At 39.3% G+C, this 19,665-nt stretch overlaps 1 protein-coding gene across 5 annotated transcripts in view; it reads left to right on the plus strand.

The window, feature by feature from the left end:
* Positions 1-19,665, plus strand: part of SORT1 (sortilin 1) — a 67,439-nt gene that overhangs the window by 14,409 nt on the left and 33,365 nt on the right. For all 5 annotated transcript variants that reach the window (XM_049616639.1, XM_049616640.1, XM_049616643.1 and 2 more), the window contains exons 2-5: positions 8,158-8,217; positions 9,656-9,729; positions 18,661-18,763; positions 19,292-19,456. In XM_049616639.1, the coding sequence (XP_049472596.1) occupies positions 8,158-8,217; positions 9,656-9,729; positions 18,661-18,763; positions 19,292-19,456 (402 nt within the window). The remainder of the gene's footprint in view (positions 1-8,157; positions 8,218-9,655; positions 9,730-18,660; positions 18,764-19,291; positions 19,457-19,665) is intronic.

Raw genomic sequence — 19,665 nt, forward strand, 5'->3', positions numbered from 1 at the left:
CCCTTTTATAGGTTCTTTCTTCAAAATAAAAATAACGTCTATAGTTTTATGTTTAAAAGTGATTCCTGATAGTTGGAGGTGGTGTGGGGAGTAATTCAGTCAATGCAGAAAAACTGTAAAGAAGTATCACCATAAATTCTACCACTTAGAGACAGTTGCTGTTAAATTTTGAAGGACCTCCTTCCAGATGTCTTTTATCCATTAATACACACACAGGATTTTATACACTATTCCATAACTTGCTTTGTACTCAACACGTTAGGAATATTGTACCTTGCAATGTCAGTGACTACCTGAAACATTTTCGGCAGCACCTGGTATGTTGTTTTATTGCACACCATAGCTTATTTAACAAAGCTTTAATCCCTCACCTAGAATATACAGATACAGTGATAGTTTATGGGATTGTTATATGGATTAAATGATAATGTGTGAAGATGCTTTGCAATGGAGATGGCCTGTAGGAAGTGCTCAATAGTTGTTAGCTGTGGTAAACACCCAGGTACAAATTACATCTTTTGTTAAGATGTGTAATTACCCCCTATGATAAATTCCTAAGATTGGGTTTGTTGGGTCACAGGGTATGGGCATGAGTTCTGATTCACATCACCAAGCATCTCTTCAGAAAAGTGGTAGCAGTTGATATGCTCCCATGGACAGTGCACACAGGTGCCCTCCTGGGCCCTCTGTGCCCTTCGTGCCCTCACTGGATACGTTCTGTCGAGCTTTTCTGGAAGATGGAAACGCCATCACATTATTCTTCTTTGATTTCCTTTGGATTACTCGTGAAATTGAATAGCTTTTCATATGTTATGAGCTGTTTCCTTGTCCTTTGTGAATTGCTTGTTTGTGTCTTTTCCCTATTTTCTTTTGAGGCCTTTGTCTTTTTCTTATTGACTTAACAGCTCTTTTCTATAGTAACCCTTTGTCATGTTGCAAATAATTTTGACATTTTTCAAACTTGCTATGTGGTATTTTTGCCATTAAAATTTTTATATAAAGTCAAGTAATCCCTATGTTATGTTACGGGTTCCGTTTTTTGCATCATTTTTTGTAATGGTCTTCTCGTTCTGAGATTAAAAATAGTCACTCATCTTTCTAGGAGTTTGATTATTTGACTTTCTGTATTTAAATCTTGGCTGTATGTGGAATTTATTTGGGAGTGGGGTTAAGAAGGGTTTTGGGGATCCAGCTTATTTTTTCCAAATAGCTAGCTTTTCCAGCACTTGTACCACTAACTTGAAATGGTAGCTTCATCATACACTAAAAGAAACCTTGTCCAGTCTTGGACTTTGTTTTGTTCCATTGATCTGTCTTGTTCCTGTGCCAGTAACTGTGCTAGGAGATTAATAAGTCTGTCTCTAGAAGTAGCAAATTTCATGCTTACCTGCTCCTGATAGAATCAGACTGACATTTTACATAGCCAGTCTTAAATTGCTTCATTTCTGAGCTTCCTTCTGTAGGGTATGATTAAATAATCTGAATTACTATATTTACTCTGTGGTCCCACTGGATACTGGTTTTTGGATTGCTCATCACATAGACAGCATTTTTACATGGTTTCCCTTAATTTTGACCTGCTTCTAGATTGTACACTTGGCTGAGTGCTTAGCAATATGAAGTGGCCAGATCATGTTCTCTTTGTGCTAAATAATCTACCTCTTAGGCATACTACTTTGGAGCAACACAGCTATTGTTTTCCAGAAATAAAACATGCTTCAATTCTCCCCACCTTCTCCATTTCAATTGTCAGGCATACAGCTAACACGTAACATCGTTTTTGCAACAGTGCTTGAGGTAGACATTCCCTCTACCTTCTGTTGGCTGGACTTCTTGACTCCTACATGTTTTCATATGTTCAGTATTTTAATATTGTGGGCTATTCATTGGTAATACTGTTCTGAAGGTTTGGGGTTTTCTCCTCTTAAAGGGATTATTCTGCCTTTCACTTCTTTATAGCCACAAAGCTTTGTCCTCGGCTCATATTTCTTTTATTCATCTTAACTTTGCTTTGATTTGAACAATTGAGCCATAACTTATGGGTTGATTAAGTTCAGCTGTATATACCATTGGAAACCTTGCCTATTTGAGCACATAATCTTGTGGCCTCGTCTCTGTTTTCTTTGGGTATTTCAAGCAGAAGTACTTTTCTTCTCACATTTCCTTTTCCATATTTTTATTTTCCTTCTATTCTTACCATAACTTGTCTATCCTGATCTTAAAATTCTTATTTATTTTAACAAGCACTTACAGCATCTACTGCACACTCAGTACTTTACTATAGATGGTATTAATATGCTATTTGTGTTATCCTTTGAAATTTTTCAGAATGCTTACACGTATCTTTGTGTGTGTTCTACCGCACAACAACATTCCCGCGCCGTCTGGCTATTGCTTGTATCTGCTCCCACCTCTGTAAGCCCTGCTTAAATCTCAGTATGCAGACCATTGTTTCTTTGTACTCAAATGTTTGGATTTCTCTTCTGTGTAGTCTACCCCTGGCCAGTGTCTCCAAACACTTTGATGTGTTTGGGCATCTTTACCAGTTTGGGCCATATGGAGTTGATGGTAACTATAAAGGGAAAGAGGAGTGAGGTCGCTATTGTAGGTGTGAGCACCCAGGAACATATCCTAGTGGCCACAGTGCTCTGGCTGGCAGAGGTGTAGGGAGAAACCCTGTTTAGCCATTATTTACTGAAATGTTGGTAATCATGGTAGAAGGAAGATTACGCACAGGTCAATGATGTTGGTAGCAAGAGTTTGTGAATAGACTTTTATGAGATATTTGTGGAGCACTTAATACATATAAGACCTTGTGCTATACCTGATGGGTAATACCAGATCACAGTGCCTGCCATCTAAGAATTCCTAGCGTAATTTGAGAGGCAACCAGATATGTAAATAGTTATAGTACCAGCAACATCTAGAAGTGCTGTGAGAATAATATCTAGGAAGAGATCATGTAAACTGCGATAATTAGGAACCAGAATGGTTGGTTTTACATGGAAAGGTGGGATTTTGCACAGTCCTTCTCTTGTGGCTGTCAAGAAGGAACACCCACCATACAGTACTGAGGGGCAGTGAACAATTTCAGAAGAGAACCTTCCTTTTCTAAAACCTGCATTTAAAAAATATTTTTTGTGGGTATAGAATTCCATCTTTACAGTTTTCCCCTAGTTCTTTAAAGATGTTGATCCACTGGCTTGCATTGTGTCTAAGGGGAAGTCTACTGATTCTTTGTTCTTCTGTATGTAATGTCATTTCTTCTTCTGAGTGCTTTTAAAATTCTTATCACTGGTTTTAAACATTCTGAATAGGATGTGCTTTGGTGTAGTTTTCATTGTGCTCCTTCAGCTTGTGATTTGTGAGCTTCTTAGCTCTCTGGGTTGATACTTTTCATTAAATCTGGGAAATTCGGGGATATTTATTTCTTCAGGGGTTTTTTCTATTCCCACCCCCCACATCTTCCAGACACTCCTATTACATATATATTAGGTTACTTGAAGTTCTATAGCTCAGTGGTGCTCTGTTCATTTTTCCGGTCATTTTGGCTGTGTCTCACTTGGATGGTTTCCATGGGTAGGGCTTCGAGTCTGTTCGTGTCTTCTTCTGCAGCGCCTCCTCTCCTGGAGATGCCATCCAGTGTAATTTTCATCCCAGACGCTGTAGTTCCCATCTCTACAAGTCCAATTTCAGTCTGTTTTGTATCTTCTGTGCCTTTATTTAGCATGCTCAATCTACTGTCTCACTTCTTGAACCTGCGGAGTATAATTACAGCTCTTTTAATGTCCTTGTCTGTTCTATTATCTGTGTGATTTCTGGGTCAGCTTGATTGATTTTTCTCCTTATTATGGGTCCTGTTTTCTTGCTCCTTTGCACGCCTGGTTTTTTTGATTGAATGTTGGATATTGTGAATTTTATTTTCTTCAGTGCTAGATATTTTTATATTCCTATAAATATCTTGAACTTTGGTCTGGCACATAGTTAGGTTCCTTGGAAACGGATTGGTCCTTTTTTGTTCTTGTTTTTTTGTTTTGTTTTGTTTTGGTAAGCTTTTAAGGCAAGACCAGAACAGCATTTAGACAAGGGTTAATTTTTCTTCATTAGTGAAGTAGAGTTTTTCCAAGTATTCTCTCCAATTCCTTGTGAAATATGAGGTTTTCTCCTTTGGTTGTTGGGAGCAGGAATTATTTCTGCTCCTGGGTACGGGCCACATATGGTCTCCTTCAGTCCTTTCAGGTGGATCTTTCCCTGGTCTCAGGTAGCTTCCTCACACGCATGCACTGATGAGGACTCAGCTGAAGGCTTGGTTGGGAAGCCTCCATCTGTAGATCTCCAGAGTTTTCTTTCTGTCCAGCTCTTGCTCTCTAACACTCTACTACTGAACTCCAGTCTCTGTGGCCTCCCCAGACTATCAGCTCATCCCTTCAGACCTCTGGGCTCTGCCTGAGTTTTCCTCCCCTGCACTATGGTCTGGAAATTCTTTCCATACAGTAAGCCAGGGAGGCCTTTATTTGTTTCCCATCTCTCTGGGATCATTGCCTTGAGATCCAGTCTCTTGAAAACTATTGTTTTACATACTCTGTGGGGGTTTTTTTTTTGGGGGGGGGGGTGTTTCAGGTGGGAAGGCAAATCTGGACCTTGTGACTTCACCTTGGCCAGAGGCAGAAATTCTCTCAGAACATAACTTTACATTTCATACTCCTTCCCATCATAGAGAAATTAAGTGGGTCTGGCCTTTTCACTTCATCATCTGCCTTTTCAGAGCTTCACAAGTAGTTCTTTTTTTTTTTTTTTTTTTAAGTTTTTTTTTTTTTTTTGTGAGAGAGAGAGCGCGCGCGCCAGCAGGGGAGGGGCCGAGAGAGAGAGAGACACAGAATCTGAAGACAGGCTCCAGGCTCTGAGCTGTCAGCACAGAGCCCGATGCGGGACTTGAACTCACAAACTGTGAGATCATGACCTGAACTGAAGTCAGACACTTAACTGACTGAGCCACCCAGACGTCCCCACAAATAGTTCTTAAAGAAAATGAATTGGATGTTTTGAGTGCTGTCCATATGCTATGCAGTATATTAGTTCCTAAAATGAAGGTTTTGTCCCTGCACGACATGGGCTTCAGGTCTAGTGAGGGAGGCAGACAAGGTTCTTGTTGCTGTAATTAAAAGTAACACATATTTTGAAACATTTTAAGATGCCACTGCAACATAGGGTGACATATACATTGTACCAAGTGTGATAAATGATTAACCATATGAACTGATGGCCTTTTGCCAACACTTGTGAATTCTGTCTCCTAACCATGACCAGGTTGCCCACCCTTTCCTGGCCATCCATAATTCTTCTCTCTTTGCAGGAGTAGGATTGTATCTGTGCTCTTGGTCCCCCAACGCTCCTGGATCTGTCTTCTTTCCATATGACCTTTTCTTTCCACCTGAGGTTTGATCTGTTGTTAGATCTGATTTCATTTTTGTCTTTGACTTTCACTAGAATGAGAATGTTAAAGACTGGAACCTGGTCCTCATACAGGATGAGAAATAATTCCTGTTCCCCCCAAAAAAGTTAGTTGCTTCTGCCATGGATGGATGGGTTTTTTTCAATGAGTGTATGTGTTTCCAAAGTAAAATGTAATGGGTTATTGGGAAGGGAAGAGAGGGAAGGTTAAGGGTAGCAGAAGACCACAATTATAGTTAATAAACCTGGCCTGTATTTCCAGAGAAACTCTTTGGATGATAAATGAGGTCAGCCATCCTTTGAGTTGTTCAGGTGAAGCTGGGAGTTGCTAGTGATGGCTAATAATCCTCCTTCTTCTGTGACTGGGCAACAGGAACATGTGAGTAATGCATTGACTAGGTCAGGTGTGTAGAGCTTTGTCTGAAAAGTGAGAGTTGTAGATCATGATTGGCTCAAGACTATACTGTGGCCTGATCAAGATAGCCAGGACTCCGATGGTGGAATTTTTCTTGTATCCTAGTCAGTTGTGGGGGCCAGAGCCTTCCTTGGAAAGATAGCCTATGTTTAGATGACTGTGAGGCCATGTGGTCTTTCTGGTGCCTGTGGTAGCTCTGGATATTCCTGTTCCTCAAGGAGCTCATTGATGTAATTTCAGACACTATATTCTCACTCAAGAGAACATGCTGTCTTGCTCTGTGTGCAGTATCTTACAAGACACATTGCTGTGTCAGTTTTTAAGCTTCTGGTTCCAGATGTCTCTAGCAGCCCTACGTTTTCTCAGATGCTTGGCCAGCTTACATGTATGAATGGCCTTTCTGTTCTGCAGAGGCTGTGAGAAGCTCTGCCTGAGCATTTGAGAGTTAACCAGCATTTAGTCAGGCCCTCTGTGAGGCACTGATTGTACAAGAAATTGTACAAGAGCTTCTGCTGACTTCAAAGGTACTTACAGTCCAGAGGGGAAATAGCATAGGTGAATTCAGAAGCCCTTTCAGGAGAACCACGAAAGAAAATTAGAAGATAAGCAAAACAGTTAGTGTTTTGAGTCCTGTCTCTTCAGACCTCTCTGTTGGGGTAGCGGCTTGAGTGACCAAGCGGCTGGCCTCCCACCATTTATAGACATGTTCTATTTTGAGACTGAGTTGGTGGTTTGGGAAGGACGTATAATCATTTTCAACAAATGCTTATTGAGTGTGTAAAGTATCGTGGTAGGCATAAGGAATACCAACAAGTATAAAGTTATAGCCTCTGCTTCTAAGGAACTGCTCATACTCAGAAAGGCAGGGCATGCTTAAGATGAAAAAACTTAATAAGATATATGTCTTTGTAAGAGAAAAGCACGTAATTGTCACCATTTAGTAGAACTAAATACTAGACTAATTAACTGCTCGGAGAGTGGGGCTTGAGGTGGTGGGGCATGTGGCAGAGGGAGAGGAAGTATCTTCACTTTTTACTATACATCTGCCCTGTGAACAACATGGGTTTGAACTGCATGGGTCCACTTACACGTGATTTTTTCTGATGAGTACAGTACTGTATATGTATTTTTCTCTTCCTTATGATTGCCTTTATAGTGTTTTATTTTCTCTAGCTTATTTTATTATAAGAATATAGCATATAATACATATACAAAATATGTGTGCATCTACTGTTTATGATATTGGTGAGGCTTCCAGTCAACAGTAGCCTATTAGTAGTTATGTTTGGGGGAGTTAAAAGTAATATGCGGATTTTTGACTGTACCAGGGGGTCAGCACCCCTGACCACCCCCCACCCCCCCGCATTGTTCAAGGATTAACTGTATATATTTGTGTATGGTTGGAAATTTTTACCAAGTGCCATTGTTGCCTTTTTGGAATTCTTTCTTTATCAGTTAAAAAATGATAGAAACTAGTAGATTATACAAATAATGTTAGCCTTGAATATCTCTGCACGATAGGGTTACAAATGGTTTATATTTTGCTTATCATACTTCCCTACTATTGCCTACATTTTCTATAACGGATATGTATTATTTTATAAATAAAGTATTTGAAAACCAAAACCGTAAAGCATCTATGATGATGATTATAACTGTAGTCCAACATGCTTACCATATCTTGGAATTAACACACCAGCTTTCCCTTTTCTTTCTCCTCACTCTTACCATGACAGTTAAGATTGTTCTTCTATCATAATCATCATCATCACTAAATAAAGGTGAAGTAGGGCATTGGCTCTTTGATTCTGTCCCTTGTCATTTGGGGTCAGTGAGTTAACCTAGGAGCCAAAGGAATCCAGCTATTAACTGCTCAGCTATACTGTGAAGGCTGCCTTGAAAAATGTAAATTATGCTGATTGGGTTACAATTATATCTGTCAATGTGGGCTGTGATCTCTTGTTTTAAAGCATCCTAAGAATACTTTCTGTATCTTTATATTTAGTCCTGTTGGAGAAAGCAATTAGATTATTCCATCTCCCCATCTGGTGCAGTAAGAAAACTCATCTGCTTGGCTTACTTTGTATGAGAGAGAATTAAAATGTCCAAGTTGTTTGTAATTTGGGTTAAGTAGTTCAGTCCTGTCTCTCCCAAATTTTGTCTGGGAATCCGTATCCCCTTACAATTATGAACTGAATTACTTTGAAAGTAATAGTGTTCTGAATTATTTAAGGAAGTCAAAGATCAAAAGACAGATGTCATTTCTAAATGAATTTTCTTTTTCCTTGTAGCATGTGTTTGATGATCTCAGTGTCTCAGTATCCTTGTCCTGGGTTGGAGATGGCACTGGGGTAAGTAGTATTTTGAGTCTGTTAATTCAGCGTAGCAAGAAGATGTCGATTTTAGGAGTTTAAGCAATGAATGTTGTTACTTCCTGAAATAGTCTCCAACTTCAGTTGCAGAAAATGCATGTTTGCGGTACCGACTTTCAGGACGATGATTGGTTTGGTTTTGCTTTAGAACTGGAAGCATCTTGTGACCGCCTTCTTCCATAATAGGAAGATAGACACCATTTTAGTCTCTGGTGGCTGCTTGGCATCAAGATGAACAAGAAGAAGAAAGAGAAAGGAGAGTGCCATGTGCTGAGACGGGAGCCTCACAATACTTGGGAAAACCCCTGTGTAGAAGCGGAAAACTGCACATTGCACATCTTGGCATTTTTCCTCCAAACTGTATTGTTCCTGTGTCCTTTCCCACAGTTAGTGTTGAAGGACTGTGGCGCCCATGGGCTCATGGTTGCTCAGCTCCCTCTGTTGTCCCTTCCCCACCACAGAGAAGCCGCTGCCAGGATCAGGGGCGTGAAAGGAGAGTTCTTTAGCCCCTTATCCCTGCTAGTATAGACAGTCTCCCGGTAGGAGGGTGTGCTGAGGGTGGCCTCAGGTCTTGAATCTAGGCTTGACGTTACCTGGCTCTGTGCCCTGCTGTCTGAACAAGGTCAGGGACCACAGCTCATACCCTCTGGGATTCTGGTAATGTATGTATCGTAGCATTTAGGCATGTGATGGCTATATCAGGAACCAAAAGAAATAATTTTGATGTTGAAAAGCAAGCTACAAATTACTTACTTTAATTAATTTTAAAACTTCTGGTAGACTGTCTCTTTAATCATGTCTTAATTTCTTCTAAAATTTGGGTTGTATGCCATTTTCCATGATTTATCCATTTATCTAAGAGAGTTGGCATCTCTAGGATTTCTTGTTACATGGCTACCTGAGACTCCTTAGCCTGTTGTGCTAATCTGTCAGAATCTTTTCTCCATGCATATTTTTGTCTAGAAAAATAGTTATTTAAAAAATTAACTTCATGGAGAAATAACAGCAAGGAGAAGAAGGAAAGGACAGATGTATATGACACCATGACTTCTATTAGAGCGCCCGTACTATTCTAGGCTCTGTAAGCAGGAAGAGAGATGATCTTTACCTGAGAATATCTTACAATAATAGAGATACAAAGTGGTTAAACCCTTCCTTTATTATAATGTGTAGTTGATTACTTTTGCCTCACTGTTACAAGTGTATGTGATGGGACCATTTCAACAAAATGAGTTGAGATCTTGAATCATTGTGAGCCCTAGTAACTTGGTATGTCTTGGTTTTCTGATATTAACAGTATAGGCTACTACAGACCAGGGCTGTTGGCAGCCTCTTAGATGTTGATTTAATCCCATCACATGCAGACATGTAATTAGACTATCTTTCTTATTGACTGCATGCTTTTGTCTCTTCCCAGATCATTCTAGTCTTGACTACCTTCCATGTACCACTGGTAATTATGACTTTTGGACAGTCCAAGCTATATCGAAGGTGAGATGTATAACATGTGGCTGGGGCATTGGCTGAGTAGCATATCTACTTTTATAGACTTGATGGAGTCTCAAAGCTGATTTAAAGGATCTTCTAGGCATCTTAAATTTTCACCAGACTATCACACTCAGCACATTGAGTGCCTACTTAACCTGAAGAAATATGAAAAGGGATCTAGTTCCAAGGAGATTAGGCTGACATAATTGAGTGGCAAAACAATAAAGGAAGATGAAGGAAGAGTCCATAGGGATGTGTCTGTTAATTTAAATGGGTATTTATCTGTGGGAAAGTAGCATAGACTTTAACCACCTTTCTATTTATTATGATTTTTTATATCCCTGCAATAGCACAAAATGGTTTTTATGTCCCTGAAATGGTTTTTACAGTCCTCACTATACCTCCTAAGTGAATGTGATTTATCTTACAATAAAATGGATACTAGGGCACCTGGGTGGCTCAGTTGGTTAAGTATCCAACTCTTGATTTCGGCTCGGGTCATGATCTCATGATTCGTGGGATCGAGCCCTGCATCGGTACTGCACTCAATAGCACGGAGCCTGCTTGGGATTCTTCCTCTCTCTTTCTCTCAAAGTAAATAACCAAGTATTTAGAAAAATGGGTACCTATTTTAAGCCCTAAACAGATTGTTTCCAGATCAGGAGGAGGTCCTCAGGTCAGACCTAACCCAAGTGCCTAATAGTGTTCACATTGGTAATGATGGTGGCTGGCAGTGTGTGTTCAGGAGTCATAACCTATACTGTGACATTCACAAGGTTTTAGAGTTGTCTTTTCAAAGATACAGGTGGTTAAATAGTAGGTTCTTTCCCGTAATTATAAGATTCAAGACCAGCCAACTCTCAGAAATTGCTGATTGTCTTCTCAGTCATTTGTGCCTATCCCATTTTTCCCCAAGGGACCTAAAGAATATGACATCCCAGCAGATGACATAGAAACTACCTGTAGGGCTCCCGGGAGCATTGTACTCTCTCAGTGTTCTTTATTTGACTGTTGGCATTCACTTCAACATGGAGTGAACCCATGTTGAAGCTCTGAGATGGATCAACCTAACCTCCCCTCCCTAGTAGGCATGATCACTGACTGCTGCTACTAAGCCTGGAGCCAGTGCTCTCTGCCCTTCCACACAGTGATGTTGGCTTAAAAATTTGCTAAGAAGGAATTGCCATCTGGAATTGTTGTAAGCTCCATAAAGGCAAGGTTCTTGACTAACTCGGGGTTCTCCAACAACCAGCCAAACAGCTGACTCATAGCAGGCAAGCAGTACATACTAATTGAATGAATGCATGTCTTGGCTTCTCTATAATTTTTAGGCTGATATTATTTTTTATTTGATAAAGATTGACAACACATTGTAGAATCCCAGTGCTAGAAAGGGCTATAATTTATAGGTGATTTTGTTTATTCATTTAGAACAGCGGTTGAAACATTTCAGACAGATGAAAAGTATCCTGTTTGGGAAAGGAAAAACTACATTTAAAAAATTTGTAACTCTTTCTAGTGTTTAAAAAAACTTGCTGTCATAAAATCTTTCCATATAATACAGTTTTTCTTACCAATTTACATTTCATTATAAAAGGAATACAACCGTATTATAAGACATTTGGAAATTTTAAAAGAAAAAAGTTCACCGTAAGGTATAATCTTAACTTATTTGCAGTTTATTATCTTGATTTTCCCCTTTAATATTATTCGTATGGCCACGTAGTCTTGGGAAGCAGCATGGTGCAGGGTAAAGTTGCCAGATTCTGTTGGCAAATAGGCCTGGGATTGAATCTCAGCACTATCATTTATTTGCAAGCAGAATGAACAAGTCATTTAGTCTCCCTAAATGTTTTGTCATCTGTAAAAGAAAGATGATAACAATGGTCATCATAGACCATTACCATTACTAACAGTAACTGTTGCAAGTTATGCTTTGCAGTGGCTGGCGTGGAGTAAGAACTTGGTGGGGTCAGCTGCTGCCGTGCCAACAGCCAGGGATGGCTTGTAGCCAGCCTGTTCTGGCACTGCTGTACCAGTTGTTAAAATGAATTTGAAAGCCTCCTGTGCCAGTTGGTAAAAAGTGATTGCCTGCCCCCAGATGCTTCCATGGCTTCTACAAATGCACACATCCCCTTGCCGCTGCCAATATGCAAGTATTACTAATACCTCGTGTCACAGCCTGTACCCATTCTGATTGGTGAATGTTCATACCACGATACTTTTCATATCCCCTCTGCTGGTAACTCATCATTTTTGTTAGATTGACAGAATTTACTTAATCACTATCCTCTTGGAAACTCAGGTTGTAGCTAATTTTTTCAGGATTACTAATGCTGCTGTGATACATATCACACATGTATGTGTCATAGAAGGTGCTGATTTCCAGTTCATTTTTTAGTAGCAAATCCTCTCCTATTGATTCCAAAGAGCCATGTTGTGAAGGCTGTTTACTAAACTCTTCCTCCTCCAGGTTGAACTACCTTCTATACCTATTGTCTGCATCACTTATTTGCTTGCCTTCTGAATTCACTTTTTATTCTCTATGTTGCTCTTTAATCGTGTGGCTAGAACTGTTCCTGACAGGTTCATGAGTCATACCCAGGGGGAGTAAAATGTATTTTCATGACTCTTTTTTCCCATCCTTTTGCTTTTCAATTTTGTGTTTACTTTAAGGCAGCCAAAACCAAAACAGAAACAGTATCACTAAATGTCACTGTTAAAATACCTACTACCATCTGACTCAGCCCTTTTCATCCTATACTTGTCTAGTCTTGTGAGAAACCCCTAACATACATTTTACCAGAGGGCAGTGCTATTTATTTCTGATAGTCTCATGTTACTAAGGTTCTTTTGCTTCATGTTGTACAGCAGGGTTTTTGTTTGGTTGTTTTTTGTTTTTCCCAAGGTCATTTTGAATATTAATTATTTCCTCCCTGCTGTGAAGTGAGACCTTTTCCAGAGTTTAGGTGGAAACTTTAAATATGCCTCGTTGCTTCTCCCCCTGGGCTGGCCTGGCTGCTGTGAAGTGACTCATGTTGTTGAACGTGCCAGCCAAGAGGCACGTGTTGCTTTGGAGGGGAGGGGGCAGTTTGATTAAGATGAGTCCTGAATAGGGGGAGGTTGCCCAACTGAAAAATAAAATAAAAGCCTTTTCAATCCACTCTGAGACTCTTCTGTTTTTTAAAGCTCCCATGATTATATTACTTACTGGATTATCTTTCCGTACCAAATCTTATGTGGTCAAAGGTTCATTTGGGGTTCAAAGAAAAGGCACTTTCCTCACATGCCAGCTGCTCTGAGTAGTAGGGCCCAGAGGCTCACAGGATTAGAAAGAAGCTTTGTTACCTACGCTGAGTTAGAAGGAAGTGTACGTTGGTCTTTAGGTTATAAAAAAGAATTGTGGGTGGGGCACCTGGGTGGCTCAGTCAGTTAAGCTTCCAGCCTGGGCTCAGGTCACGATCTCACGGTTTGTGAGTTTGAGCCCCGCATCGGGCTCCATGCTGACAACTCAGAGCCTGGAGCCTGCTTCAGATTCTGTCTCCCTCTCTCTCTGCCCTTCCCCCTCTGGTGCTCGTGCGCGTGCTCACTTTCTCTCTGTCTCTCTCTCTCTCTCTCTCAAAAATTAATGAACGTTTAAAAAAAATAAAAAAGAATTATGGGAAGATTTGGGAAATAAATAAAAGCCCTAGGCATTAATGATTAGGTAAAATTGAATAATAGTATCTTCAATTAAAAGAGTTATATTTGAATAGTTTAAATTTTGATTCTCTGTTAAGGAATAATTTATATAATAGGTTGTAAAGTTCATTTGCCTTTTTCAAATGTGAAGTTAAAAAGGAAATAAACTAGATCTGTGGTAAACATAATTTGGTTTTTGGCAACGGAAAGATATTTTGCACCCTTTTGTTTTATGGCCTCTTGAGGCTAACTTTTCGTTGTAAGATCAACTTAGTGAGACACATGTAAGCATTATTGTGCATCAAAATTCTGTACCTAATTACCGCAAAACTGCTGCTATGTTATTTCCTATTGAGAGTTGTTCAACTTTTGGAAATTAGTAAGGACATCTTAAGAAATTTCAAATTAAAGTTTATTCTATAGTCAGTATAAATTTTTGAGGATGTTACTTGAAAGGTAAACTTAAAGGTATACAACTGATATTAAAGTATAGTAAGCTGGCTTCTCTAAGACATCTTGTATGACATTGTTTTAAATGATATGCTTGGTTCAGTTTTCACTGTAGTAGATTATTAACAATGACTGCATATGCTACAAGGGTAGCATAAAGTCCATTTTAAAACATATTTTACTGTTCTTTTTTCTTAAATAAAAAGTTTATTAAAATGTATGATGATGGCATTTTTGCTAAAACTTCACTTTTACAAACTTAAGGCATATAAAAATCATGAAACTAGGTGGTTTTCATCACGTAGGAAATATTCCCATGAAAATACCTATTGCATTGCCTTGTCAACCAAAGCAAAATAAGGACACTGGATACATTCTCATGTTCCTTGTGATGAAAAGTTCTGGGACTTGGGGCACCTCGGTGGCTCAGTTGGTTAAGCATCTGATTCTTAAACTCGGCTTGGGTCATGATCTCACCATTGGTGGGATTGAGCCCCATGTCCGGCTCTGCTCTGACAGCATGGAGCCTGCTTGGGATTCTCTCTCTCCATCTCTATCTGCCCCTCTCCTGCTCGTGCTCTCTGTCAAAGTAAATAAATGAACATTAAAAAAAAAAAAAGTTCTGGGATCTTATCCACAATATCTTACCCTTTTTATTTTCCCACTTATATTTTCAAAATTTCTACAGAAAACCTGTATCCTTTTTTGCATAAGGATTAAAAAAAGAATTAAAAGACATTAGACAATTAGCATTAGACAATCGGGATTAAATAAAAAGTCTTTTTTTCAGACTAATGTAAATTCACATTCTGCCCATTTTACTGGCTGGTCTATGATTTGAGGTCTGTAATTATGTAGCCACATTTTAATATGCTACATTCTCCCTATTGGTCTTTTAACTGGAAATCTCAGTACAGCTGATTTTCATTTTTCTACAAAGTCTCCTTGAATGCTGAATTAGTGAATACTGAACCAATTTTCCTAGGGGAAAGAAAGAAAGGTTTAGGCTCCTGCAAACCTCTGGTCACAACATTCATTTTTGTCAATTGGTCAGTACGTAACCTTGTTTTGTGTGTGCTTCTGTTGAAAGATACATTATTTAATATATCTTGATTCATTAACGTTGAGCTCACAACCAGATCCTCCCCAAAAGATGCTTATCTAACTCCTTTATTTTCTCCATGACGCACATCAAAGCCTTCTTGTGTGCAGGAACACTAGGTAGCCCTTCAACACTGTGCTAAGGGGCTATTTTAAACAGCAGAATAACCAACAAAAAATGCAAAAATGCAGAACGTGTGGTGCTAAATAGACTGTGAAGAAGACCCTTATTTGCAGTATTAGAGCTGGAACAAGAAGGCAGAGCAGCTCCCCGTTGGACCTCAGCTGGGAATGGGCACGCTGGGTTACTCAGATGTTCGTCACTCTGTGCATGCCTGCAAATGACTGCCAGAGTGCCATGAGTATTGATTTTAGGGTTACAAATACATTTGAGTGAGTAGTCACATTTGCACATATGGAGCCCGTGAACAATCAGGATATAGTGTGTAAGCTTTCCTGATTAGTGAAAAAGACAAAAGTGTAGTTATTTTTTTTTAAGTTTATTGTCATCTTTGTTGCTTTTATGTTGCAATTTATAGCAACTTAATCATGGCAGAAATGAACTAAAGAAACAGAAAAATGGTTAGGCCTGAAAGCCAACAGACAAGGATATCTATGCTTGTTTGATTGTTGAAAAAATTAAAATGTAAGATTATCTGAGATATTGTAGAACTCTTATACTGTTCCATTTCATTAAATGTCTGCAGTTCAAATGCCTGGTATTACAAGTTCCAATGTATTGTAAATGAAAAGTGTTCAAAAACAAGGATGTAATTTTTGGCTGTTGACATTGGGGTTGAGTGTCAATATATGAGTCTTCTGGAAAAACCCTCTTTTGAGTCCTTCATCTTGCTAGGAATTTGCATGCTTTTACTAGAAGTTCCATGTGAGGATTACTTTTTTTTTTTTTTTTCATTTATTTTAATGTCTAGAGTTTTCTTGTTCTTTGGGGTTATTAGGTTATATTCCAATAATATTTTTATTTTAACAGTTTCTTGAGCTGTAAACACGTGCATATTGTTATGCATATGTTTACAGCACAGATACATGCATAAGTGATCATTTCTTTTTGGCAACAAGAAATTGGTTATTTTTTGTTCAAAAGACTTATTCCTAAAGCAGGTGGTTTCACAGGGTTTTGTTAACTTATCATTTGACTGCTGTTTATAATGCTATTCATTATCCTATGGAATTTGAAAATGGATTTATTTTTCAAAATGTTTCATTGTTTTCCTTTTCATGATACATGTTGTGTGTGGATAAATGTGCTGATAGAAAATAAAATTACTTTAAAATAAAGTTTTGGGGCACCTGGGTGGCTCAGTTGGTTAAAGCGTCCAACTCTTGATTTTGGCTCAGGCCGTGATCTCATGGTCCGTTGTGAAATCGAGCTCCGCCTCGGGATCCACGCTGGGCATGGAGCCTGCTTGGGATTCTCCCTCTCCCTCTCTCTCTGCCCCTCCCTGCTTACATGCACACTGTCTCTCAAGAAAAAAATAAATAAATAAATAAAATAAAGTGTTACATTAAAATGTATTCCTTGGCCTTATGTGGTCTTAGCAGAACCCTACCTAAATCCTAGCAGGTTGATACTAGTCCATTGTACTCCAGTTGTTTTTTAAGTGGCTAAGGTCGTGTCACAGATGATTTTTTGTTTTGTGCATTGTTGCTTTCTCTTTCTGAAGGGCAGGGATATGTTTTGTTGTGCCAAGTTCTTAAAAAGCAAGCAGGCTTGCCAACAGGTTTGTGGAGATTCCCTGGGGATGTCATGAAGGAGGGGAGATTTGTAAGCTGGTGATAAGCAAGCAACTACAAACTCCTTTAGATGGTTGTCTGAGCGATTGATGATATGTACATTGTAGAGCTATGAATTGTTCGTGCATATCCCTTGACCTGCTGTCTGGAAGATAAGAACACTTTCTGTACTCCAAAGCCAAGGAAAGGGTAATAAAGGAATTGGTTGGGCACTGCCTAATCCCCAGTTTGTTTAGGAATCTTCCGTGTGTGTGTGTGTTAAGAAATGGGAAGAGTTATTCAGACAACCTAAAGTCACATGTGATTTGCTTTGCATACCTATGCAAACACTCACAAATACTGCCTTCCTGTCTGCTCTCAACTTCCTCTGAGCCCATCTTTACTGCCAGGCCACAAGCCCTGGCAAGATAGCGGAAGACTGCAGGTTGTAAGAGAAAAACTCACAAATAATTAAAAGTTGGTCTAGTATGGGGCTGAGAGTTAAGAGAATTGCTTGTAGTTTTACAAGAATTGTAAAGAATTCTTAGTTAACTAGAATTGCCCCTAGTTAACTCATAGACTTTTGACAGTTGCCTCCCGTTGAACCTCCTTATCTGTGAGGGTAGTCGGACAAAATGTCCCCAGTCCCTTGTATCTCTAATGTTCTGTGGTTCTGTGATTATTTGTTGAGGCTGCTACCAAAATTGTGCCATCTGTTAAGTCATCTGTTCTGTTGGTGAAGACCACTGTACATTGCACTTATCACCGGGCAGTTGACTTGCAAAACATGGTGGTCTTCACTGATGAACATTTAGATTCAGTGAATGTGCAGATTTCACATTCTATGCCATGTTTTATCAGAACTGCACACAGTATTAAACCCGTCAGATGTAGAGAGCTACTGATTTTTTTTGCTTTTAGTTTTCAAAATCGAAACACGAAATTGAATACCTCTCAAAGACATTGTTGGAATGAACCTTGGGGGAAAGCTCTGACAACCCAAGAGATGAGATTAAGTGCGTTTGTTTCCCCTAGCTGTGTTTTGTGTGCTGCATGCACTAGAGGCCGGTACCTGGGACGGCAGCCTCTGGAAGTGGGGGACTTTAAGACTCCTGCTGCTGAGTTTACAGCTTTATCATGTGTACTGTGCATTAACAGGTTAGTTAGGAGGCCTTTGGCTACATTTAGCAGACATCTCAACCCAAACTAGCTCAAATAATAAGGGAATTAATGGCGCATAACTAATATAGAAGTTATTCAGTCCAATGTCACAGACTCCGGAATTCCAGAATCCCCTCAGCAGTTCTCTCCATGTATGTTGGCTTATTTTTCAAGCTACACTCTCGTTGTGTCAGAATGCCTGTAGCAATTTTTTGCTTTGTGTTCACATATTACGGTGTTGGGTTTCTCACATTTTGCATTACTGACATTTGGGACCAGATAATTTTTTCTCATTGTGAAACTGTCCTGTGCATTGTAGGATGTTCAGCAGAATCCTTGGCCTCTACCTACTAGATGCCAGTAGCATCTCACCCCTGAGTTGTTGATAATCATAAATGTCTCAAGATGTTACCAAACGTTTGCAGCTAGGGATGGGGGTGGGGGGCAAAAATACACTGATTGAGAACCACTGATCTAAAAGAAGACATCATTTTGTCAGGTGGCTATCTTAAGTGTAAAGAAATGTGTTTCCTAAAAGACTCCAAATTCCCCTCTTTGGTCTTATTGGCTCATCCTGGGTCACTCCCCATTTCTGATCCCATCACTGGTAAGGGAATGCGATTTCCTTCAGACTAATCAGGCCCACCACCAGAGCTAGAGATGGAATCAGCCCCCCTGAGGCTGTTCAGGGGAGGATGAGTACCTCAGCCAAGCCAGTGGGAAGGGGGAAAGGAAGGCAGGCAGGAGCCCAGCAGTGTCCTCATTGACCATCGCATTCTAAATGTGTCTTGTTTTTCTTCCTCTCAGTGAGGACTATGGAAAGAACTTTAAGGATATTACAAATCTCATCAATAACACCTTCATTCGGACTGAGTTTGGCATGGCTATTGGTCCTGAGAATTCTGGAAAGGTGAGATTCATTCAGATACATACGAAGTTGTGCTTGGTACCACACGCAGGCTGTGGATCATGTGGAATGATCCGGTTGTACACAGCAGTATATTTAGTTTGCTGTTAGTGTATTTTTAAAATTAAACATAATTTAGTGCTGTTCATAAAATAACGGAATTCAGCACACAGGATTTTTATTTTATTTTTTTTGGTCCCTATTCCAAGATCCAGCCAAACTCTTTGTAATTATGTAGTGGTTGTTGGCATCACAATGTATAATCCATGAGACAACATTTTAGTCTTTGGGCAACTCGCTAATCCCAAACTGAGCAGGCTACGTTCATAGTTATGACACGCTAGCTCAGTGTAGGATAACATTTGTTACAAGACTAATAGTTGAGGAGTGCAGTGCACAAACTAATATTACTGTTTTTATGACTCTTCTTACTTTTGAAAATTTTCTTAACACCTGGTGGAAATGGTGTAAGAACTTCCTGTGCTTTCATAGTATTATATTCTGTATCTGAACTTTTTTCTTCCTGATCAGGTGATTTTAACAGCAGAGGTGTCTGGAGGAAGTCATGGAGGAAGAATCTTTCGATCATCAGATTTTGCAAAGAACTTTGTTCAGACCAATCTCCCTTTTCACCCTCTGACTCAGATGATGTATAGCCCTCAGAATTCTGATTACCTGTTAGCCCTCAGCACTGAAGTAAGTATAATTGAGGAACTTGTCTTGCTTTTTTGCATTTTTATAGGCTCAAAATATACTGTTTTAAAAGAGTGCTCTAGGATATGCTCTTTATTTTTTTTATTTTTATTTTTTCCAATTATGTCCTTTTGAAATTTTTTTTCTTTTTCTCAATATATGAAATTTATTGTCAAATTGGTTTCCATACAACACCCAGTGCTCATCCCAAA

This window comes from Panthera uncia (genome assembly GCF_023721935.1).
Source record: "Panthera uncia isolate 11264 chromosome C1 unlocalized genomic scaffold, Puncia_PCG_1.0 HiC_scaffold_4, whole genome shotgun sequence".
NCBI lineage: Eukaryota > Metazoa > Chordata > Mammalia > Carnivora > Felidae > Panthera > Panthera uncia.